Source organism: Sphaeramia orbicularis, chromosome 2 (assembly GCF_902148855.1).
Source record: "Sphaeramia orbicularis chromosome 2, fSphaOr1.1, whole genome shotgun sequence".
NCBI classification, from domain to species: Eukaryota; Metazoa; Chordata; class Actinopteri; order Kurtiformes; family Apogonidae; genus Sphaeramia; species Sphaeramia orbicularis.
In genome coordinates this window covers 8,130,923-8,158,067 of record NC_043958.1, presented here as the reverse complement: position 1 = coordinate 8,158,067, position 27,145 = coordinate 8,130,923, and the positions used below count along the sequence as shown (strand labels likewise).

Genomic DNA, 27,145 nt, shown 5'->3' with positions numbered 1-27,145 from the left:
GCAGAAGGGCTTGTAGACGGAGCGTCGCGCATCACCGTGAAGGCAGACTCACTCTTCATGAGGAGGGGAATCAGGACACAAACAGTACAGTGTGTTCACAGAGGTTACATTTACATTCAGGAGTAGAAAAGTTAGCATATCTGCCCCTCCACTGCTTCATGTTTTGCTTCTTTTTTTTTTTAGCCCCGTGCTGCGTGAAATACTGGAAATTTTACTGGCATATGTTTGAGAAAAAATATTGTTCAGTCTAGCAACTACTAACAACAATTTCCAAAGAAAAATATGGCAACAAATAAACAGTAACTGGCAGAAAGTCACACCTCTTCAAAATAACAAACTAGAATGGCCTTCAGAGAGCAGAATAAACTACAATAGTCCATTGTTTTTCCACAATATATTGAACTAAAAACTAAATCAAGTCTTATCATTCAACTTCTGCAACTCGTTCACAAACAGACATATGAGCACAGAAATAAATAAATAAATAAAACAGAAATAAATAATGCACTGTTTTCAGACTGTAATAAATGCAAAAACTTGTTCCTATTTTTGTATAAACACAACGCTTCTAAAAAACACCAAAGCCTCTGTTTAGAGTCAGTGTTTTAGTTAAGGCGGTAATAGGTAGGGCTGAGTACTAAACTTCTGTATGTGTAAGTTTCTTGTTTGACATTAAATTTCACCGTGTATGGTGTAAACCTTGTCAATGTCTGCAAACAGCAACCGGCTTTTAAACATTTTTTTATGTTTATTTTTTTATTGCAATTTAAAATGTGTTAAACAAGTCCAGTGAAAAACACACCAGAACACGTGGGGGGGTGTCTGATATATTGGGGGATACACACACACATACGTACTTAATTAAAAGTGTTCATAACAGTATTGTGAACATTATTCTTACTATGATCAAAACCACCATTAACAGTACTAATAATAAGAGTAACAGCCATAAGAAGAAAGAGAGAGAAAAAAAAAATACAAATAAAATAAAAATAAATAGTACACATAAATACACATACATGTATAGATATACACAGCACAATACAATTACAGAGTTTTTCCTGAGGAGTCCAGATATTTAAGCAGTGGACTCCAAACTTGTTCCCATTTGTCTGGTGGGTTATTGTCTTTTTCAGTAATGACTGTGGTAAATAGATTTAGATTTACTCTATTCCTATTCTCTGCATGTATAGAAATACCAACAAACTGGAAAATACATTGACCATAATGTGACAAAATGGAAAATTACTTTTGAAAAATATCATTTAGGAACTGGCACAGAGGGCTAGGTATCAGTTCTTGGTGCTGCTATCAACCCTAATTATATGTTTAAATGAGGCTTATGCTCTCAGCCTCTGACAAGGGTATATCCCTGAAAACCCCCCAGTCCTCTGCTATATATAAATCTATCATCCACGATAATTGTTAGACAATCAATATGAACTCAATTTGAGCTGCATGGACCTGATAATGGTTGAATAATGGTCAGAGAACCAATTATTCCCCACAAAACTACACCAAATGAATGAAATTGACACCATATGAACTCTGAATGGTAGACAGAAAACAGACAATATGAGACAAATTTTATCTCAATCTTCCTATTCTTACTTGATTTATGTCCAAAAAACTGATTTTCAACTAAAGTACCCCCATTTGGATGACTTATAATACTAATAGAGAAGCTGAAAACGATAGGGTTCTTCCACCAGGGGTCCACTATGTTGGTTATCGAGGGAGAAGACATCCAACCAAGTCTGTCCTAGTTATCGCATTCACACCAAGGATATCTGGCGGTGGATCCGGCAGTGGCGTATATCCGTGAAACTCCATTTCGAGGATATAAATAGTAGGTGATGGTAAATCATGCTAAATGCAAAAATGTTTAAAAAAAAAAAAAAAAAGGAGTGTGTTCTAAGCTACTTTAGTGACAGGAGGTGACCCGTTCCTTTCTATAGAAATAACCAGCCCCAGTTTAAGGACTGCTCTGATTTTCAATGCTTTTTCACTCATGAAAACATCACTATTTATATCCTATTCTATTTCTGCAGTTAGGTCATGCACACCACACCTTTTCACTTAGGATCAGAAATCAATGTTTAGCAGAATAACCCTCATTTTAAGTCGATCAGTCTATTGCATTACTGTCAAGTGCTTTATGAAGAGGCCTTGCTTTGTTTGATGGCTTATAACCATCCATCTTCCTCTTCATCAGAGGTTTTCAATAGGGTTCAGGTCCGGAGATATGGAGCCGTCTCTTCATTTCAATACACATCCAGCTATTCATGAAATTAAATGTAAAGATGTGGAAGAAATGAAAGCCAACACTGGACGATACACCTTTTTTTGACAGCAGCAAAAAAAAAGAACAGGGAGAACCAGCTCAGGGGCTTTGCGGGCACATGTTAAGCACCTTAACCACTTGGATGTCATGGTTGCTCCACCAAACAGCTTTCATTCTGAATTTGAAGCATGGACATTGTGGGATGCATGACAATCACTCCTGCCACCTGAGAAAAGGAGTCCCTCTCAACTGCAAATATGAATAATTCTTTTGATGCAGGATCCCTCTATCAGATGGAGATTCCTGTCACGGCCAGGGTAGTAAAAGTAGCATCCACTGAGAGGTAAATCTACAACACAGGTGACAACTTTGGCAAGGTTTGATTTATCTGATGTAATTACATCTGATATGCATAATCAGCATTAACTTATGATCTTCCATCAATCGGTGGACTCTCATTGGCTCTACAATGTCTATTATGTGAGAGATTTTGAGGTGCAGTCAAGGAAAATTGGAATTATCTGTTCACTGAGCAGCAGCAGCAGCAGTATGTCGGCTCCCGTGAGCATAAATATTCCAGGACAATTCACTTTAGTTCCCATCAAGCGTGGCCGCTGCACTCAGATCCACAGGCACAGATAAAAGTCAGCTGTTTACCTCTTAAACTCTCATATATAGACGGACCTGCTGACATGGAACGCTTTACAGCAAAGAGATCAACTCTACGGTATATTTATTTAACCTTTTCTTGCCGCTACTGTGTCTCCTCTTAGCTGCTGTGATGCAAACTGTAATTACACTTCCCTGAGGTGATCATTAAAGTGTCATCATGTCATTACTATCTTGTCTTATTTGAGCAGGTAAGAGGTGGATTTAATGGCCTGACTGATGATCATGGATGTCGTTCTAACCTGTGAATAAATTGTTACAAACATCAGCAATAATGAGTGCTAATGATCTCAGAGGTGATATGGTTACAGAGCAAAAAAAAAAAAAAAAAAAGAAAAAAGAAGAGCCACCGTTCTGAACTAACCTTTCATCACAATCTCGCTGCGGGGCTGAAATGATGAAATATTTCAAACTGTTAGAAAAGAACTGTCAGCCCTTTCCAAAACTGATCTTACTCCTAATTGCTAGTGAGCAGAAAGCCTGATGGACAAACTAGTGAACCAGAAAAGTCAGGAGAGGACTCCTGAGTGAAGTTGTAGCAGTCAGCAGCTAAATCTCCTCTCCAGCAAAAGCATAGTTACACCTTTCAATCCCTGCTCTGGTAAAACTTCAATACAGAGTAACAATACAGAGTTGGTTATCGCTGCCATTGGCAAACACTGTCATGATTTCAAAGGTTTTATTGAGGTTGTTTTTGGTAGTTCTGCTCACATTGTTCCGCTAATTGAACTTATAACACTGACACTTTATTTAACTGATGTGATGAAAACAAAGCTCTCTTCAAAATAGCCGATTTAACCATTGAAAATAAAAGGTGAGGCCAAATAGCAGCAAATATTTTCATTGTTTGCGCTACTTTTCTCACAGTCAATTTTTAATGTTAAATAAAGTAGGATGGTTTGTCATTTGTGAAAAGTGCGAGCCCACAAAATACACCATAAAGATTATCACCACATTTGCTATTCATTAGACACTATAGCACTGATAGCACTAATTAAAGCTATATTCTACTCAACGGTTTTACTTTAACAACTCCATAACTGTTGTTTATTAATAGTAAGTAGGACAGATACAGTAAACAGTCGTGGAAAAAAAAAATATTAGACCATCAAAAGTCATCAAAAACAATGGTTATGCAATCAAATACCAACTCCTGTGTGTATCATGTGACTAAAACAGACAGAAAAGAAAACATGGAATGCCTAAAAGTACTGTTTGTCAGTACAGTGCCATAGTTATTGATGTGAGAACTGAAGTGATTTTGGTTATTATCAGGAAAAAAATGGAAAACGGATAGACATCAGCTCTGAAATTAAACTCTAATGAGCTATTTTTGTTGTTATCATTATATTTGTCCAAACAAATGTACCTTTAGTTGTACCAGGCATTAAAATGAACAAGAAATTGAAGAAAATAAGGGGTGGTCTTATAATCTTTTTTTGTGACTGTAAGTCATAATGTATTGCCCAGTGGGAAAAAAGTAACACATCAATATTTCACTGGACCACCTTTAACTTTAATTACAGTATACATTTACAATGGCATCATTGATGTCACATGATGGAAAATCACAATAAATGCCACAACAGTTATTTTTGTCAATAGTTGCATTCATTTTTCTCCTTTTTCTTCTATTCATGTTCAGCTGACCTCATAATGTTGTTGAACCTAGACCTGACCAACTGAATCAACCCCAGATCATAACACGACACCCACAGGTTTGTACTGTAGGCACTATAGGCATGATGGGTACTCACTTCATCACTCTGGAACAGGGTCAGTCTGGACTCATTAGACCACGTGACCTTTTTCCATTGCAACACAGTTCAATCTATCAAACTGATGGTTGTTTAAGAAATGAGAAGCTATTCACTGTATTAGTTGAAGGGTTAAAGAACCTGCAATGATCAAACATATTAATCATCGCAGTAATAATCCAGTGGAAGGATCTGAACTAGGTAGGAAGTTTATTTTCTTCTTTTTCAGCCAGGCAGTGTCTAATATAAATGGGAATCCATATACACACAATATAATTATACATGAGAATACATTAAGAATAGACATTATTTAGTCAGTTCTAAACAGCATAAAGCATATTAAGATTGTAATTCATTTACAACTTCCTTACTTACAGCGGCATTCGGGAGGTTACTGAAGGAAATCTATTTTTTAATGGCCAATCAGTCATGTAGAATAAATGATCTTAATATGCCTCGTTCAGAATGTGCCTCATAAGAAAAATCTTCCATACAAAGATGGTGCAGCAAAAAGTACTCACTTCCTGTTGAGAATGTGTAGATGGATAGGCCAAATAAAGACAATAATACCAAGTCATTTACCAATAACTAACATTCTTTTTATGAGCATCATTTGCTTTGTTTTTACTCCCTTTGGAGATCTGGCAGGTCTGATGCTCAGACAGAGACAGGACTCAAGCAAAGTTAATTCTGATCTGTGTGTCTGAAAAATGACATTTTATTGTCAGAATGTTCAGGAGATGTGCAGCTGGTGAAAAATGGGTCCAATATTTACTGAGTTCACGTTTATTCCTCCCATTGGAAACGAATGGGGAAGGCGTGTTGCTTGTGAGCCTCTCATGAGACGTCTTATCTGAGAAACATCTTTGTAGAACCACGGAAATAGTTATTCTCCCTTAATAAATACAGTTTATTCTAATGTAACAAAGCAAAAAATGTATAAAGACTATATGTCGTTGGTGTCAAAGTATCTCTAAATTAACACTTTCTTCCTATAGTGAGTTCTTGTTAATAACTTACCTAGTGGTTAAATTTAATTTTTAATTTCACATTTATATTAAGTCTCATCTATTGAATATATATTAAGATCGTTACTCAAGTACAAGTTTCTTCTTCACAATCAGTGATCAGTAATTAGAACAAAACGTGAATGATAGGGCTGAAAGATCACATCATCATGTTTTATAATTGCAATTTTGATTGAATTTGAACAGCAATTTTCATTTAACGTTCTAGTATAGATTAAGGTTATTATCATGAACAAAATCTAAAACTGAAACAAATTTTGTTAACTCAAATAAATAAAAACTATAATCAAAAGAAAAAAACAATAACTGAGACTGTATTGTGTGCTTACAAAACTAATTAAAACGTATAAAAATTATGGATAAAATTCCCTTCATTTTCGTCTTTGTCAAAGTCAGATTGATATGAAATCAATTTATTTCACTCGAGCAATTCTTTCTGGCGGCACTATACGACACTTCACGGACCATCACTCCTTGTCACTTATCCTGTAGAGTCCGCTTACCGTCCCCACTCTACCTGGAAACATGGAGACTAAAGTTGGAAGAAAGCAGCTCCTGTATGGGATTAGTTTGAATACCACGGCAAGGAAGATAAAAGATATGAAAAAACTAAACCAAAACTAAGCATTTAGAAAAAAATTAAAAATAATAAAAACGATCAAACCTGCTCTAAAAACTAATTAAACTGAATTAGAAAAAAAAAAATTTCAAAACTAAACTATAATAAAAATCTAAAACTATTATAACCTTTGTATAGATCAGTATTTTGGCATTAAAAAAGTAATTTGCAGTGAATATTAATTAATAATAGAAAAAAAACGAGACAAATTCAAGTATTTTTCCTTAAAGCAAACCAGTGTGCACTTTTCAGACTTAATACTTTTTCAGAAATTCATATTCTACTGACACTTGGCATGAAGCCCATATTTTCTGCTGCTTTAAATGCTACTGCCTCTTTATTCTCTTTTACTCCTTGAGGCATAAAATGAGAAACTGTCCAACCCTAATCAGGAAGTTATTAAAGGAAAACTGGCCTCACAGTTACAGAATACGATCATGCAAAATAAAACAATAGCAAGAGCTTTATATTAAGTAATGTAAAGGTCGTATAGTACTAATATGTATGGTAATAAGCAACAGTTTGATGGTAAATATGTATGTACCATTATTTCTCTTCTCTGGGAATATTTGGTTACTTCAACTAATACCATCTCTTCCAATGGCTTGTTTTTCTCATCCCATGAGTCCATATTTACATTTTTCTATGTGCAGTGATGTAACGGAAAGAAACCAGTGAACTCACAAGATGCTGAGTTCCACATATGAGCTTTCTCCACGGGTTTCTGCCTTCTCTAACTGCCTCCTTCAGCTTCCTTCTGTCGAACCGGTGCAATTTTTACAGGATTAAATGTAGCTTCGGAAAACAAACATATTACTGTGAATTCTGGATACTAAATTCTGTCTGACAGTAGAAATATTATAGAAATCTGTTTAATATGATTACATTTCCCAGTGTAGCATTCTACCGAGACATTTGCGACTTTGCCTACGGAGAAAACATCCTTAAATGAAATTTGCATCCTTATTACGGGGAGCTTTGACTCAGCCGTGAAGATTTCTCAACATTTAGGAGTGGCCCAGAAAGTAAGGAATATGCGCAAAAAGGATAAAATACTTTCAACTACATGCAGTTCACGTCCCTAGAAGGCGTTGTCATGCAGTGATTTGGCAGAACAATGAATAAAAACTAATCAGACTCCAGTCTCTGTAACTTAATGAAGCTGACATTTACCATCTATGGCGTTCATCAGCTAAAGAGCACAAGAAGAAATGGATAAATTCAACTTTTTGTTTTCCAGTTTCTCTGACGGGCTTTCCAATCACACTGAGCAGCAGTTTATTAAATGTCAACATCTGTTTTCTCCTCACCATTAATGGCCGTGTTTTGGAATCATTTCATTCTAACGAAGCAAACACTCAAGTGCGAGTAAACCATCACAAACAGTCAGGATAAACTTTCTCTCAGAGCCAACAGCTGCCTCTGATGCTGCATGTGTGTCCACTCTGCCAGTAAATCTCACATCACAGACCAACTAATGGCTCTGGATTCAGTCCTTGTCATTCTTTCACTGTGGATTCATGTCGTCGGAACCAATCGGACACTGCCATCTCAAATTGCCAACGTATCTTCAGAGAGTTGACACATGTCTGGTATCCTAAAACGTTCAATCAAAAGATAGAGATCAGGCCAGAGTATGTTTGACCTCCTGAATGCCAACTCTGATCGCTTCAGACATAAGGAACTCTTTGCAAAGTTAATTTCACACATTTTCTCTGACTTTTAGGCAATTTTACATGATCAAACATTCTCTAAAATATGTATTTATATAAAAACTATGAGTAAAAATAGATTTGCCTGAGCCAGTGCCTGCAGTGAAAAAAAAAGGCGAAATGGGGGTTGTGGAATTTGCATAAGGGTCTGACCAAGCGAGGAATGGAGTGAGATAGCACCGTGCTGCAAGACTAATCAGTCCATATCTGTTTTTAAAAAATAATTTAGCAGCAACCATAATAGCTCAAATTGTAGGTCTAAGCCAGTACTTTAACATACCATTAAGGAATAATAACCAAATATTTAATAAAAACATGAATTTATCATCATTGACAAAGTAACTGAGTGAGGGAAAATATACAGCAGTTATTCAAGGTTTGGAAAAAGTACCAAAAAGTGCTCTTGTTTAAGAAAAGTGCAAATATTTAGCATACCACACTTTTCTTAACATATGAGAGTACATTATATCCAAAAATGAAACTGATACCATTTTTATTTTAGCTTTAAAAATTATTAAACCACCCTTGTTTTTTTTTTCAATTTCTTGTTCATTTTAATGTCTGGTACAACTAAAGGTACATTTGTTTGGACAAATATAATGATAACAACGAAAATAGCTCATAGTAGTTTAAATTCAGAGCTGATATCTAGCCAATTTCCATGGTTTTCTACATAATAACCAAAATCACTTGAGTTCTTACATCAACAGCTATGGCATTGTACTGCCAAAAACAGTGTCTGTTTTAGTCACATGATCACATGATTGTTTTTGATGACTTTTGATGGTCTGATAATTTTTTCCACAACTGTATGTAGAAAGGTAATTATGGAATTTTTATCCAATAACACTAAAAAAACATATCCATCGCTGCAGGTTTAACAGAAACAACCCTTTCTGAAACTGTTTGAGCTCCACATTTATTCTTGATACTTTCTTTCTTGAGTTTTCTACCTGAATATCTCACTTTGATGCTCAGATCGACTAATAGCTGCTGACTGATGTCTTTCTTACTGAGCTGCATTACTTTTAAACTCTCTGGACTTGAATTTACCAGAGTTTGAACCACTGACTATCCTTCGAGGCTCAGCTTTACTGTGACCTGAACCGCTGAACATGCATTTTTCTCCTGTAGTGGGATTCTAGCCCGAATACATGTCAGTCAAACGATGCAGATAGAGAGAGACCGAGGCTATTTTACAGACTATTGTCATCAGAATGATAGTGGCTTTGAAGGAAAACAATAGCTCAAAAAATGCTTTATTTTTACTTCAATTTACAGCATGTGTGCAGATCATCAGCCATCTTCTTTTTGTAATTTCTAATAAAGTCACAGATTGCTCATTTAATCGTTCCCAACCATCATTATTTTTTCCACCTTCAACCCATAAAGACCCAAACAGCCACCAAACCATCTACTGATCTATACCTGTTGATCCACTAATCCTATCAATACATATAAATAATTGGTGTAAATACAATTTGTCATCTTTTCATGTTCAGTTATTGATATCTTAGCTGAGAAAGTCACTGTTGCCTCAGTTATTGCTGTTTCTGATATAATAACCTTCATGATAACCTACATGATCAGTGAATTAAATATAGGGAAATACCTGATATACACTTAAAAAATGCAAAATGCGGAGGATAATATTATAATAAATGATGATAAATGGGTGTTTCTTGGAAACTGGTCCCTAAAAACAGGACATGGGGGCTAAAAATTCAAACCAGATGTAGACTAATGTTATGAAGTAAGTTTGGAAGCACTTTGGGTCTATCTTAAAAATAAATATTTACTGAGATAAAAGAGAAACTATTTTTCAGATAAAACAGCTTTTTATATTATTTTTCATACAAGAATCTGCATGTAACATGGTAAAAAGGACACAAAAATTACACACTACTATTTTTTTGAATATCTTTTTATTCTCTCACAGGTACATTTTGGGAATCAAACTAATTATGGAGGTCACAGTGTTTCACAAAAATGACCACTGTTGCAAAATCACTCATGATTTATATGAGTTTAACTGGGCAGGTTCTGCATGTAACGCCAGTGGACATGATGGTTTACACATGAAACCTGGAATGAAACTGCCGATTCATGAAAAACCCACATGTCTGGATTAGAAAAACCACTAGGATCAACAGATTTTAACACAGTGTCTATATTTATAGCGGTATATAAGACCATTTCAAGCCATGTTTCCAAGATCAAATGCACTGACACCTAGGCTTCTTTTCCTGTCCTAATTTTGGCCCCAATATTTGATTAACTATTCATTAATTTTGGGATGGCTCAGAGCAAGAGCATAACTTTTTTGCATTCATCTGAGGTCATCATTAGGTACATCCTAGGGGGAAATATGTCTAAATTTCTCTTTTATAATTGGGTCTAAAAAGCGAGCAAAGTGCCAGATCCCAAAATGAACCCAGTTTCATAGAAGCACCCAAATCACTTAAGAAAGCTTAAATACAGAGAAAAAGTCATTTGAGAACTCCCACAAAAGTAGCACTTGGTCTTTACGGGTTTAGAATCCATTATTGTTTGACCTCTAACTTTGCGCTTGTATTTATCAGGAAATCTATTAAGCAACAGAGATCCTGAAGGTGTGTGTTTGTGTTCTGTAGTTTGATGACAGTGATCACAGACAGGCTGTTGTTCACATGCAAGATACAGACACGCTAGAGCCAATAGTACGCCAGTAGTAGAAGTGCTTCTCCAATGGTCAAAATTACAATTATTTTAATGCACAGTTGGCATTTCAGTCTCTGTTTTACCTCAAGCTATGATCTTTTTTTTTCATTATTCCACCAGCATTCTATTTTTCTCCCATTACACAGTCAATATTCAGTTTTGTCAGCTGATGCTACCCAGAAACACAAACAGACTGTAGTCAGTTAACAGGAAATTATTTTAATAGCATCATAATGAAGCTGGAACAACTTATATGTAAAATCCTCCTAAGACTCAGCAATGCATTTTTGTCCTCTGTAGGGGACATAAGTGTTACAGTTTTACTTCAAAAATGTTGTCTAGTGCAAAGGACATTCCATTAAAAAAAATAAATAAATAATTTTAAAAATGTATCTGAAAAACTGTTGCATTATGCAGTTTCTAATCAAGATAACTGTTTAATGTAAAAAAAAAAAAAAAAAAAACAGCTAAAACTTTCACTTTCCTGGGTCTGACTCTAACATGGTCAAGGAAATGTGAGGGGAAATATTACATTCATATAAATTAACAGTCTAATGCCTCCATGACTGACAGCACAGGGATCTACAGTATATGTTGGGAAATATCCATAAAGAACTGCAGATGCATCATCACAGTGAACTATAGTGGCCATGTTAAAAGGATGCAGGACACAAAGACCGGTACTTAAAAATATGGAGGCCATTCCTGGACTGCATTACAAGTTTAGTGGGTGATATTTAGTGATATATAGTGGTGAAGGACAATATTACAACCCTCAGCCCCAAGTTACAGCGGCTACGAAATTGCAAAAGTCTTTCATTAAAGCTAGACTTTTGTTCTTATGCAAGGGGTTGCGAACTCTGCTCCACATTCAGAACCTGATGGTAATAAACTGCAACACTGGATGACGTCTGTGATGAAACAAAAAAGGAAAAAGTCAAGGTCTGTTTGGAGCTTTTACAGAAATATGGTTAACGGCAAACCACTTCTTCTGTAGATATGAAAGGCATTGAAATTTTTGTAGATAATTATTTGGGATGCACTGGTATATTGGCTGGACATCAGTATCAGCTGATATCAGCCAATATTGATATATGATGTCTGTTTAAGATGTCAATCAAAAGATTATGTGATTAAGGGTAGGAGTTTAACCCTTAAAGATCCAAACAGTCACTGGCGACCAAAATCATTTCCTGATCTAAAAGGTTTAATAACTTCTGATCCACTAATTCTATCAATACATGTAAATAATTGGTGTAAAATGCAGTTTGTCATTTTTTTATGGTCATCAGATATGACCCATTTGGACGTTCAGAGGCTCTATAGTTACAGTGGAAACGGTGTCATCCTCTACAACATTGATTCACCAGTAAAACCCATGGAGTTGGATCAGTGACAGTGGATGGAGACACTTGGTTTATGTTTAGTTCTTGATATATGTTGCTGAAAAACTCCCTTTTTCTTCAGTTTTCTCTGTTTTTGATCAAATAACCAAAAATTTTAATCGGATCTTTAATGAACATCTACATAATCAGATAAATGAAGCATAGAAAAATACCTGCTTTTCACTGAAAAAAATGCTAAATACAGAGGATATTACAATAAATGGTGATAAATCACTTAAGAAAGGTTAAAAATAGAGAAAAAATTCTATTCGGAACTGCCACAAAAGTAGGACTGGGTCTTTATGGGTTCAAATACTGTTTTTAAATTCATAATAAAGATTTTCTTGTTAATGGTGGTATAAATAACGACAAAAACAAAATCAAGAATCACAAGGTCACGTCAGGACAGACATCAGCTACTGACCATTTTCTATCATTAAAACTGTTTACATCCACACCAAAAATCTTTTTATTATTCAAATTCTGCATTAATCAGATTATTCAAATTAGCATGTAACCAGCATATTGTGATATGCTTTAACACACATAGATTTCTCTCCAATAGGCTGATGTTTTTGTGCATGTATATCCCTTAATGTGATTTATTTCATTGTTTTATATCTGTGCATATGTTGGGAAAAAATAATTTAAAAACCATAGAAAACTATAGTGAGGTAGTCACAATGTGAGTGGAAGACTGTAACAGGAAGTTTGATTCTACCATCACTACATATGTACGTACTCCAAAAGAAATCAGATAATGGACTGAATCTTGTAAAAACTGGGTTTTTTGATTATCGCATTTCTGAAGTGAATGTAAATATGTCAGATCCAAGTATTACATTCATCTGATTACTCTCAATTATCTGAATTTTATGGTCATGTACCGGGCTCATTGATATTGTCAGAGAATTTTGCATCAGTGCATCCCTTATAATTATAATTAAAACCTACCTGTTCTCCTTGGCCTTTTAACACTCGTGCGATGTTGACATTTTGTTTCTGCTTTTATATTTTAACTTGTTTTATTTATCTATTTTTATTTGATTTAAATTTTTTAATGCTTTTATTAATTTTTATCGTGCTCAGCACTTTGGTCCACTGTGGCTGTTTTAAAGTGCTTTATAAATAAAGTTGGATTGGACTGGATTATAATTAAGAAAACTGAGTTTTTTTTCTCTCTTCCTAAATACCCTTAATTCTGACACACTGGACTGTACAGCAGAAAACGTTAAAAACTGACCTCACATCATATACATCTCAACAAAACATCAGTGTATTTATTCACATGTAGCATAACTCACTTATTTCTGCAGTCAGGTTGTTCATGACAGTACAATTCCTACTTGTAGACTTTTTTCACAGTTTTTTTTTTTTGTTTATAGCCACAAAGCCTGGCATATATTAGGTTAAATTCATTAAAATTAATACAAATATGCTTGACTTCAATGATTAGCTCTGTTTCTTCTAAAAACATGGCCAAACCGCAATGTTGAGTCTCATAAAAATGGTGGCCAATTAATTCTCCGACAGCAGTTTGGCTTAGTGCTCGATGTGCATATGGCCATCTCTGGATCACATTTTATCACAGTAATGGGCTGAGTTACTGTTACAGTCAGCACAATGCAACTCAATTAGTCTTTCAGCAATACACCCCATGAGAGAATACTATTGATCTAGCATTACTTTGAAATTTCTGGAGTCGGAAAGAGCTTGTTTGCAGCGCATGACCAAACTCATTACATATTCAATTACCCATAAGGCCTTGTTGGACGTGCAACTTAACATACATTCTCTCTTTCTCAGCTTCATCAGAATATTAAAAAATACTTTGCTGAATATTTTAACTCAAAACCTCATTTGATGAAAACAAGCAGGAAAGACGGTGGCGTGCAACAATAAGCTTCGGTGTTCACATGTTCAGTAGGTGTGAGCTCGTGTCTATTTAAAGAAAAAGCATTTAGCAGATAAAATGTGACTGAATTACTGCACTGCGAGCTCCCTGGAGGCCGATACGTTCGGTAAATTTCTGTCCACTCTGCTGCCTCTGCAAACATAATGAAAAAGAGCCAGACGCCTTCTAACATTCAACAACATATAAATCACATTCTTATAGATCGCATGTTTCTAGTTCTACTGAATGCGCATACTTATTACCCTGGTAACGTCCAGCAGACATATTAAGTCCTAAATGTTACTGTAATTCACTATCATTACTAGTTTTACTGTCCATTTTTCAAAATTATCTTTGAGAATCTATTTAATTGTTTCATCAAAATTTTTTTTACTCAAATTAATGTTGAATGTGTCTTTTATTTGCTTAAATTACACGCTAAATAAGATAAACAGCATGGTGACAAATGCAGATAAATGGACAGTACTTTTATCAGCAGGTCTGTGCGCAGTAGTAATCCTAGTAGGACTTTCACAGATGTGTAAAAGTGGTCTTAAATAGAACACCCACCCTCGGGATAATGCGGATTTAAGATCATTGTACTCTCTGTGCACGCTAAGGCTACATTTTAATGCCTTTTAATTCATTTTATGTTTTACATCAGTGTGTTAAAATGAGAACAACCTCTGCACATGCAATTATTCTGGCAAAGTTTCAAAGTTTGTCTGCTCACTTGCACTTGTTTCAAACACAAAACCAGGGAGTTGATGATGTTGTTGGACACGTGAACTACCATAATTAATTGAACAGTCGTGACTCTGGTTGCGGAAAATGGTGTTTCCATTGCAGTTTTCCGTGATATACCAATTGTGCTACACGCAAAAAAAAAAAAAACACCTCTTGCCAGCGCAAAAACTTCTACGCGAAAAACGAGAATTTTGGCGAAATTATCATTTTTCCATTAGGCAAATTTTATGCGCAGTTTGAGGGTCAATGGAAAAGCGACTATTGTCATAATCATTTCATGTCAAGAGGGAAAAATATTTTATTCCAACTTCATGAGCAACAGTGTATAGTAAAGTTACAGTTTTTGTTTTTTTCCTTTGACATTTTGAAACTCAAATCTAAGCTTTTACCTCAGTTTGTGACACATGGTCTGTGTGTGGTACCCAAAACAACTGATTAACCATCAAAAATCATGTCGCATTTTTGGTCAGAAGGAGAGTATTATGGGTGCAGGTTTTACAACTGTGCAAATACAGTGTCCTTTTTAATGTAAGAAATGAAATATGAATGAAACATTTCCAGGGCAGAAGAAATGACTGTCCATCATGGAGTTGTTTTATGTTAATCAGAGAATGCATGGTGGCATATATGTCAGAATATTAATGGTTTTACTCCCTATGGGGAACACATGAGGTTGTAATTATTTATACTGATGGATTTATTCCACTTATTCAAGGTTATGGACAAAATGCACTGTCAAACTGTGTGCTAAAACCCTGTATGAAATAGAAATGTGTTAATGGTGGACAATAAATCAGTCTATCGGAACATAATTACTATAAATACACATGCCTCATCTGCTGCATAAGCAAGAAGGGGAGGGAAAATCCACTTGAACAACATCCAAAAGACATAAAAATTACAGGGAGTGGAAGATCAATCTTATGAGTCATAAAACATGTCTTTGAAAAATACGTCTTTAGTGTTAATAGAAAGATAAGAAAGTATGACGCCAATTCATGTGTTGCTTGTGCATCATGGGCAAAAATGTATTCCTTTGCTGTTTCAATGTAAATATAAAACTATATTTATTAAATTAAATCAGAAAATAAATATATAAATAAAAATAAGATAACATAAATTAACTTTGTGGTCATTGAAAGTGGAATATTCATTCGAACCAGCCATATAAAAACATGAGAAGAACAGTCTTTTTGGAATAAGGGTAAAATAACCTGAATAATTAACACATATAAATGAAGTTTCATGGCAGTTCAGGCACAGAAGCCATACATATACAGTCACAAGCTCCTTTTCTGTCTAGTCACTCATGACCTCAGTCTGTCTCACCCCAATTAGAGCAGTTAAAAACCTCTCCAACCTCCTCCTGCATAAAACAAGAGGTCATCTCCTTGTGTATAATGTGAATTTCTTTATTTGCTCTTTAATTCATTCATAACGTGTGAATCTCAGGCTCTGGTGGGGGGGGGGGGGGGGGGGGGTGATGATCTCAGGGACTATCTGCATCATGCTCTGGCCGAGTCACTGCCAAATGCAAACGTATGTAATTCCGTGATAATGGTGTGGTCTGACGTTAAGAGTCCAGCCTGAAATGTGGTCGATCGAGGCTGCCTGCTGACGAGAAGCAGGAGGAAGGGGGGGGAAATGGGGAAACAGAGGGTGTAATCTGTGGTCTTCTAATAGAATTGTGCAGTGAGAAAGGAGAAAGGAGAGTTTCTTGACACTTCTGTAACCTTAAAGGAAAGATTTTCAGTCATTTTGAGGTGTGGTTTACCTGAGTTTTCCCTGAAGGCAAAAGCTTTTTTTCTGCTGAAACGAGTAAAGCTCAATAAAAGCCATGTCTATTCAGTCTGAAAGTATTAATTAATCCTATTTAAGGTCGTCAAGAACTAAATAGCTTTGTTGACTTGCAATTGAAGTCATGCACCAAGCACAAAATGAGCTGACTTAACCAATTACACCCAGATGCAACATATGTGTGTTTATGCTTGGGGATGTTTGCATGCATTTCCATTTAGAGCGAGGAGAATATATGACAAGAATGTGTTGATGGTGGCTTAGTTTTAAAGACACGACTGGTTAAATGACTCACTGAAGAAGGAAAATTATGCATCATGGCCTCATGTATATTTCAGTAAATCACAATGCATTTCATCAGTCTCATATCTTGGAAACAAAACCATTATGTACGAGGGGCATTTATGTTGTGTTTGACTCTAAAGGGAAAAGCAAACAAAAAGCACCCAGGCTTAAACCATTATATCATACACATCCTCCTACATAATTGTTACGACTGGTCATTCCTGTGTTGCATCTCATCTTAAACGCACACTAATATGTTTAATCCACCCTTTAATGCGGAAGTGCTTCGTAGTTTTCTGGCATCACTGAGCACAAATTCCATAATTACCTTTCAGCATTCTTGTAATTCAAGTGATCTGTGAATAAACAACAAGCCTACCGATGTCTATCCAGGCTGTGGGAAATCTGCCCCCTGACAGACTTTGGTTAATCGCAGACAAGTAGGCGGATAAAATGCATGACTGACGTCCGTTCACATCCTTCACAGGTCATTTATGTTTATATTTAGTAGAGCTACACAGTGTATCTTTGAGCATCGTCATCGTGATGTACGTGTGTGCACACTGTAAAAATCCAAATCTTGCCAAGTGTATTTTTCTCATTTCTAGACAAAATATCTCATTACACTTAAAATAAGACATAATCACCTAAAGAGGAACTTTTCAGTGAGATAGAAGAACTTATTTTTAGACAACAGATCTTGAAAATCTCATTTCAAGAAATCTTACCAAGATAATTATCACTTGTTGCATTGGCAGATTTTTTTTGCTTAATTCAAGATTTTTTTTGGCTTGAATGGAACAAGTGAAAATTATCTTGGTAAGATTTCTTGAAATTGGCTGATTTTTTTTTTTTTTTACCTCTGCCAAGGAGGTTATGTTTTTGTTGGCATTGGTTTGTCTGTTTGTCTGTGTGCAAGATAACTTAAAAAGTTATGGACGGATTTGGATGTAAATTTCAGGAAATGTTGATACTGGCACAAGGAACAAATGATTAAATTTTGGTGGTGATCAGGTTACTCTTTAGGTGATTATGTCTTATTTTAAGTGTGATGAGATATTTTGACTAGAAATGAGAAAAATACACTTGGAAAGATTTAGATTGTTTGCAGTGTAATAGTCACATCGCAGGTCCTGCAATGTAAGAGGCAAATGAACTCAACGTGTTCTCATCTAATTTCAACCTGGGTCCCTGACACACACTGCGTACAGCAATCCACCAGTCACAATCGTTCTTAATCAGTTTGCCGAAGCAGTCCACACCCCTGCACATGGAGTGAGTGGCTGGTAACAACATTGAAAAATGAGCAACGAACAAGAGAAAATCACCAAAAACAAAGACTTGGTGCCAAAAAGAAAAGTCAGTTATCTGGAATTCTTTAGGCTACAAGAAAGATGATATTGAAACACGTGTTCTGTGATGACAGTGCCTTGCACATGTTGCACCTGTTTGACCATTTAGGTCGGCACAACACAGCTATTATATCCTCCTGAGTATTTTTCATATCGCAATATATATCCCACGGTAAAAAAAAAAAAAAATTGCAATGTCAATTTTTTACAGTATCATGCAGCCCTAATATTTAGTCTTTTGTTTAGGACTAACAGGAGACATCTGCAAAAAAAGAGGGTATGCATTTTCCAATTCTGACATTACTTCATTGTTATTTTCTGGCTGGAGCAGCTTTAAAATATTTAAAGAAAAAAAAACAACAACTAAATAATACACCAGCCAGCAGCAAGCTGAAGGCAGTAGACTAATGAAAGTCCTATATGTTATTACATTCAGTCTTAAACGCATATACTACATCTGGCCTTACATGTAAAATTACATCTGGTCTCTAATGCATACTGCTGTGTTTAATCCATCCTTTTGCCTGTGTTATATTAAGTCCTCAATTCATATTCTACATCTGCTCTCAAACATATACATTACATGTGGTCTTCGGAGCCTATATGTTGCATCTGATCTTAAATGGATAAGCTGCACCCGCTTCTAACAGCTGGGAAAACCGATCTGAAATAAAAGACACACAGAAAGCGTTATACTCAACCGTGTGAGCCTGTTGAAACGATACCCGACTACACACAGGCCTGGTGAGTCCTTTCCGGCATTTATTGAACTTGATGCATTGCCCAATTACCATGTAACGGCGCCCCAGGGGAAATATTTTTCGTTGGGCCCTTAATGAACATCTTCACCTCTGTCCCTTATGCATTGTGCACAAAGTCTGCTGCTTGTAATCTCCTATTAAGTACACTGCCCAAAACTTACGTTATTATTTGTTGGTGATCCAAACACCACATTGCAATTCTCAGTGAAAGAGGTGGAATTGTACCCAAATTAAGCCGATCAATTAAATGGGAATCCCTTGTTTACATATATAGTGAGATGTTTAGAAAAGCCAGCGTCTTCTACAACACATTAAACATTCACTGGTGGGGTTTGCAGCTCAATTCCCATAAATCACTATGTAAACAATGCCAGCTTAGGGACACTTTGCAGTTCAATTACTGATTGGACTTTACTTTACTCTAGAAACTTAGGTAGATACAAGGTCCACTGAGTTAAGCTCAATCTATAACTGTACCTCCAAAAATAAGATAAATTAACTAATCATTTTCTGGATCAGCTAGTTGCATGGAGGACTGAAAAGCTATTATGTGCTGGCCGGGTTTACCCTCATACACAGCCACTGTATGCGCGGTTGAGTCACATGATGGAGGATTAACCGAAAGTGAAATGGGTCTCCATCAACGTACACTAATACCAGCTCTGAAACTCCAGCTATTCCCTCCATTCCTCTGCTCGAGTGAGTAAATAAAGGAGCTGTGCAGAGAGAGGACATTAAAGATCAATACAACCATTGCATGGTTGATGTTTGAAGGGATTTTTATTAGTGCCATCACGTTCTACATTCTCCACGATGGGCCTTCAAGATTTGTGATAAACACAAGGGCCACTCTTTGACTATGCTGGAAATTAACCAGCATACCTCTAATTTCCTGTATGTAATGAATTTTTCATTTTCTGTCATACCATTGCATAGCTAAAACAACATCTATAATGTTTCAAAAGGCAGCAAATTATATAATTTTGACCCCTGCAAACTGTGTATACCTCTCTTACTTATAGCTATACGACAAACAACGTAATACCCTTACAATTTTACAAATACAGCCACAATCCCCCTATGACAGGAGGTAGTGTTCAGAGCACAGACTGCACATAGAGATTGATGAAGAGAAAGACACATCAAAATACACTTCCGGTACATTTTAACTTAAGGATGTTAACAGTTTTTTAAATGTAAGTTTTTCACTGACGTCAGTTTTTTCACTGCCAGTTACTTGAATATGATGTATATAAAGTGTTGAGTCTGAATTGTTTTAGTTCCTACGTTCCATAAAGGCAACACGAGTGTGGAAGGTCTCTAACCCTTTTTGTTATGCTGTCACTAGTCGCGTTTCCATTGGACAAAACTTTACCAATATTTACTAACTGTCAAAAAAATAGAAGTGCATAATGTATTTTTTTCATTAACTCACAAATGCTATGATTTGTTTATTTGTTTATTTATTTATTTATTATCGCGAAATGACATGAGAGGTCATTCCATAAACATGGCAATAAATGTAAATATCATGTTGATTTACAGATATATTCATTATTATTATATATTACCCCTCTATCCTACTAAATTAAAAAAAGGATTTGGTTTCCTGGTGTGTCCACACCCACTGCGCCATGTTTCTTTTAAAACTCTTCTTCTTCACTTTTTGTAACATCCATCAACATCCTTTTTTTGTTCATGTGACTCTAGTTGCGGAAAAAGGTCTTCCCATTGCAGTTTTGCATGATATACCAATTGCACTACGCCCAAAAAACCACCTCTTGCCAGCGCAAAAACTTTCTGTTGAAAAGTTTGAGTTTTGGCAAAATTGCCATTTTTCCATTATGTAAATTTTTATGCACAAGTTATATTCAAGCAATTTGAGGGTCAATGGAACAGCGACTACTCATGATTCCATGCCCCTCTCAGTTGAGGCCACGCCCCCCACACCACATCAGGGCCAGAAGTTTTGCTCCCAAAAAACATGCAACTGGAAAAAAATTCAACCTCAAAAATCAAACTATATAAGGAAGTGAAAAATGAAAAGAAACAATCTATTCAAAAGAATTACCAAAGTGAATCAACATTAGATTAAACCTGAAAAAACCTTTTCATACACTTATTTTTAATTTGAATACATTGTTGTATTTTTCAAAATTCAAGATCAAAACTTGAAATTTCAGTTTCAAATTTTATTTTTTCATGTGCAAAACTTTTGGCCCCAGAACAGCTCCATAGATAAAAAAAAAAACGCCACAAGTGATTAGGCAGGTATAATGACTAATCACAGATCAGAATGAGTCAAATATGTCTGTATTAATCTGACTGTGGCTCCAAATACAGGCAATTGTGTCCCACAGGACTGTATTTTAGAAAACAATTGTATTACAGTCAATGCGAGAGACAAGTCATTTTTAGATCCTGTTTGAACTATGCCATCATTTAAACACATATTTTTCAGCTTAAAAAATAATTTCACACATCAAGAAAGCTGCAGATTGCACTGGTCCACAAGTAAAATGCCTGCAGGATAAAAGTACTGAAACGTTACCAAGTTTGAGTCACTGATAAGGAAAAATTCTGTCAAAATGTTGGTTGGTTGGTTGGTGGTAGTTTCCAAGATACAGTATTGGGTCAAATGTGAAATTCTGAGAATTAATGAGAGAATTCATAACTTTGTGCACATTCACTTTTCAGATTCTTTCTAGGGGACGATTTATAAATCTATTGTATAAATGTACATAAACCAATATATATGTGCAATAACACTTCATCATAGATATTAAAAACACCATTTAACCTGCCTTTTTGTCATTTATTTAATTGATCTTAATAAGGAATGTAAAATTTAGAATATTTAATCTCGGAGGCAGATCATTTCTTTAAAAATAATGTAGACCAGTGTTGCTGAGAGACTGGTAGACTGTTAAAACAAAAAATGAAAGACTATGCATTGGAAAGTCATCCACAGTCTGGTCAGAGTCGATGAAGACGTGTCTGCAGTTTCAACATGACCAGATTTGCAATGAATTTCAGCTCTTTTAATGCTTTTTATATCTCTCCACTTGTTTAACACAAAACCACGTTACTTTACTATCTTTACCACAAACTATGACTGTCCTGGCTACTTAAATTTAACATCAACAAACATTGTGTGAAAATAGTTGCACAATGACTGCAATTCACGTTCTTTTTAAAGTGAGGTACCATGGGGTATCTCAAAAGGGGCAAGACATTGTCTATCTATTGTAACATTTGGCTTCATTTTTATTATAATGAAACATATTTTGAATCATTAAAAACATTTTTTATTAGTATTTTTTTTATCAAATTTCAGGCGACCCCATTTGAATTCCAGGCGACCCCACGTGGGGTCCCGACCCCAAGGTTGAAAAACACTGACTTAAGGGCTCAGTATTATTTTTATTGCTCCACTGTTTGTATCTCTCCTCATGAAATAATTGTGACAATGTGATTTAGTCTTGATAGATAAAGTGTCACTGGGACTCAAAGGTGATTACTGATGTGTATAAATGAGGGAAAAAAGGAATGTAAAAACAAAATTAGTCCAACTTGATGGGCAACAGTGTATTTAGAGTTATATGTATCAGTGTTATTAATTATATAGGTGACAATAAAATGACAATGAATACTATCTTAACTTATCTCATCTCATCTGATCTAAAATTGTTTGGTCTGTTAGTGAATTCTACAGTAATCAAAGTCTTTATCACATACAGGATAACATCAAAACATTATATATATGTATTCCTAGCGGTAGAATAACCAATAAATCTGATGTCACACATTAAAAAGACTACAAATGGAGTATTAAACCATAGTGTGTTAGATTCAAAGCACCCATCATTATGCATGACAAAACCATAATTTCATATTGATTTTCATCATTACATACCCGCTGTAACACTAAAGGATTTTTCATCTTCAAGGAGGAAGCAGCTTATAATAAGAAAGATACACTAATTATTTTTATTCTCTCACAGCCGGCGTCGGTGCTGTTTGCTCTGCATCACCAGGTCGCTTCAAATGTTTCTAATTATTTGATCTGATTACTGTGATCATGTTATGGCAGTCACCACATGTATACAAGCTGTTACAAGACACCTTGCTGTAGAAACTGCTCGGATATTTTGCTGCACACCAACATTTTTAGTGCAGTTCACTGATGCTCTGCAGTAAGAAGTCTCTGTGTGTCTTTTTTTTTTTTTTTTTAACTCAGAGCCCAGAGGCGACTGCTTGGTTCGACTCGGAAAAATGAAACAGTGCTCATTTAATGCTTATGAGATCCACTTCATGATAACTTATCTCACATGCACTCAAAAGGACCGGGTGAGCTCAGCAATATGCCACATTGAATCAGCAGCCAACGTGGAGTGTCTGGGACGAGCGAAGGTGCAGCTACAGATGTTGTTCCACATAAGCAAAGCCTCGTCTGGACTGAACTGCTCTGAGGAGTCCCCAGTGTTCAGATAATGTGAAATCTGTGCCATGTTGTTTCATTTCTGTATCGTTTACAGCTGCAGAGCAAAGAAACACAACAAAACTGCCTTTGTCTAAAGCATGTACCCAAAACCCCAGATCTTAGAGAAGAATATACATTGATTTCTTAAACTATTTGCCCCTTAACATGTTGTTTTATTGACAGAAAATGTATCAGAAATAGTCTAAGAGTTTATAGATTTGCTAAAAAATACACATCTGATCTGGTCTGATGTCAAGAATGAGCATAAAAATGCTGATCTGATCCAAGAATATGCAAATTTTTTGAGTTCTCTGAATATATTAGTCACTTAATTGACTGTTTTATATGCAAAAGTCATCAATAATTATTTTAATCTTTTATGAGATCACAGATTTATTCAGTCCTTTAAAACAGACATGTTCTTTTTCTATATCCTTTTCTCCAGAATTAACAGATATTTGAAAGATAAATACACACATTTTTGGAGTAATTGAATATTCTGAAACCATCGGTCACTTAATTGGTCATTTTATCAACAGAAAATCAATCAGAAATTGCTTATCTATTTGCAGATTTGATTATTACATCCTTTTAAACAGTTACGATTCTGCTTTTTCTCTATATTTCCTCCAAAATAAACATATAAAAGCGTAGAGAAGCATAGAAGAATAGAGAAGCATAGAGAAGACAGCACAATATCAGCTCCTCAGTTGATTTTATCAAGAGGAAATTAATCAAATAGTTAAAAAATTATCACAGATTTAAAGTTTCTATCCTTTTTTAAAGCAATTTTTATGTTTTTCTTAGTGTTTAAAATTGAAAATACTGGGGCTTTGTCTCTTACAAGAATATAATTTATTAGACAAAAACCTCTGTGTAGGTGTTTTTCACTATTTTCTGCAATTTTAGAGTAAACTAAATGTAATGAGTTGCAAAGTAACTGAAAATAACTGCTTGTAGAAAATAAATTAAAGTGTGTTTTCATTGCTAAAATGTTTAATATTCATTTCAACACTGAGAAAGGCACATTAAGCCCACAAAAATACAGGTTTGTTTGCACATAAAGGTTTTTTCCAATAGAAATAAACCTTTTACCATGTGATAATAGGCATAAAAGTCTGCACCCACAGTCTGCAAGTCAAGGACAAAATCTCCATTTCAATAATTCGGTTGTTGGACAAGTAGAAGGTCAGGTGGGGCTTTAATTTCCTGTCCCAGCACAGGAGTATTACATTTAAATGCAACAATGCAGCGGAATCCGACCATCAGGCTTCACTGCCTCGCTCTGTCTGCAGAGGAGAAACAGCTCCACCAAGAATCAAGGTAAATTAAATAAAAGAAGACTGAGTCAAATGTGTGTTACAGAGGGAGTGAGAAGGAGGCAGTAATCTATCTGCCAGAAATTTCCCCTGGTCCTTGGTCAAACACTGAGCAGCCCCTGTTGATTTGATTGCTCTCCAGGTAGTCGGACCTTGAGGATGCATTGAAGCCTATACTGCTGCTGCTGTACACTCCTACCTGAATAAGGTCAATAAAAGTAACGCAGCACTGAAGAGGATTAGCTGTGAATTATTTAGTGGGGGAAGATTTTAAAATTTCTTGACACTGCAGCAAACACTAGGGAGAAAAAAGTAAAAATCTCACCCACGTTCGGAACTCATTATCTAATCAGTCCATATTTTCCACTTCTTTTCTGATGTGAGACAAAAACTCGGGCGTCTTATCTTTTCTGGCGTGAAGCTTAATCTCTTCAGTATGGAATCAGCATTTGGGAATTACAAGGAAAGAAAATAAACATGCAGAAACAAATTAAACAGCTTTTCTTATAGAGCACAGCCACGCTGCTGCTAATTCTGGCAGAATAGATGCAAAGAAACCTAAATGGGGCTCTGTGGTGATTGAATGGAAACAATCACACTAAGTGCTCACTGCAAGTCAGTTATATTTTCAAGTAATCACAGTGGTACAAGACATCTATTTAGAGGCAGTAAGTGGAGATTTTTTGGCTGTGTGGGGGTAAACATCACATTCTCCATGTGTGATAAAACAATTTTTTTAGGTCTCATGGTAATTTTAAGGCATGTGGCCATTTGTTATCACAAGAAAATGCAGGAAAACTGGCAAGGTCCGATTAAAAACCAGCCTATTTATTTAATCCAGAGGTTGTTGCATTTGATTATGTTGAAAGACATAAACTTGGAATTGTGAAAAAAAAAAAAAAAAAAGCATACTCCCTGGACATTTGGAAAGATTAACCCTTTCATGCATGAATTACGAGAGCCTTAATTAGGATTTTTTTTTTTTTTTTTTTTTTACTGAGTGTTTTTATTCCTCTAGGCATTAAAAAAACATAACGCAATCGACATGTTTTTATGAACCTCTTTTTCATGGAGTTGCAAAATTGTCCTTTTGGCTGGACACCATGCATTTAATTTTTGAAGAGAAGAAACGTATTTACTGAAATACTGTGTGAAAACTATGAAATAAAAACATTTTAATGCAGCTAACCTGATGTTTTCTCACATTTTAGCATACTCTAATACTGGTCATTACTCACTCCATGGAGATAATATGCGAAAAAAAAAAAAGAAAGAAAGAAAGAAAGAAAGCTGTTTGTTTAACCCATAAAAACCCAGTGCTACTGTTGTCATCATTATGTTTAAAAAAAAAAAAATGTTCATTACGGTCTAATAACAACAACAAGCAAATGATTTACACTCAAACATGTTAGTGTAGATCAAATTTATGAAGAACAGCAAGTAATTATATGAACTGCAATGTATGGGATGATGCATGAGCATCCACCGTGTTGGCAGATATGGAACTAAAATAACAAAATCCATGAATAGAACAGCTGTAAAATAGCTGTCCACTGTAGTGACCACTGTGCATGAAAGGGTTAAACACAGATTTCACAGACACATAATTATAATGAGTTTAACAGAAACAATAAGGTTGGTTTATCAACCATCTGTTTAAGTCCAGATGTTGATTTCTTTTTTCTTTTTTTTCCCTGAAGGGAGCACTTGGATGCCATCTGAGTCTGAATCTGAGTAAACGCACTTTAACACCTCAGCTTGGATGATTCACGAGAAGAGAAGAGAAGAGAAGAGAAGAGAAGAGAAGAGAAGAGAAGAGAAGAGAAGAGAAGAGAAGAGAAGAGAAGAGAAGAGAAGAGAAGAGAAGAGAAGAGAAGAGAAGAGAAGAGAAGAGAAGAGGCTCTTACCTTTTGCTTTGGTGGCCGGTCTGGGGATCACCGAACTGCTGTTGGAGCTGATATTATAATCAGCAACTTCCACGCTGAGGTTTCCACAGCCCGACCCCTCCACCTGGCTCGTGTTGACAGCCTGCAGAGCCATTCCTGTCTGACGACCGGACGATGACAATCAGAATAATTCTTCACACCTGACCGAGTTCTTTCTTTCTTTCTTTTTTTTTTTCTGCTGAACCTGGACTCAACTTGCCACCATCGCCACCTTTCCCTCCATCACAGCCGGAGCAGGGGTGGTGTGGAGGAACTTGGATGAAGCAGAGTGAAGTTTCTGGTGGTTGAAAATCTAGCGGCAGCAGGAGTAAGAAGAAGAAGCAGAAGAAGCAGAAGGAGCAGAAGGAGCGGACTGTGAGAGGTGCGTCAAAGCGCACACTTGAGGAAAGCCCCGCGTTACGCACGAC

General features: G+C 35.8%; 1 protein-coding gene across 1 annotated transcript in view; it reads right to left on the bottom strand.

Moving 5' to 3' along the window:
* LOC115430565 (cholecystokinin receptor-like) overlaps positions 1-27,145 on the bottom strand; it is a 73,358-nt gene extending 46,213 nt beyond the window's left edge. Inside the window, exon 1 of the mRNA XM_030150654.1 lies at positions 26,700-27,145. Within this exon, the coding sequence (XP_030006514.1) occupies positions 26,700-26,832 (133 nt within the window). The 5' untranslated portion in view covers positions 26,833-27,145. The remainder of the gene's footprint in view (positions 1-26,699) is intronic.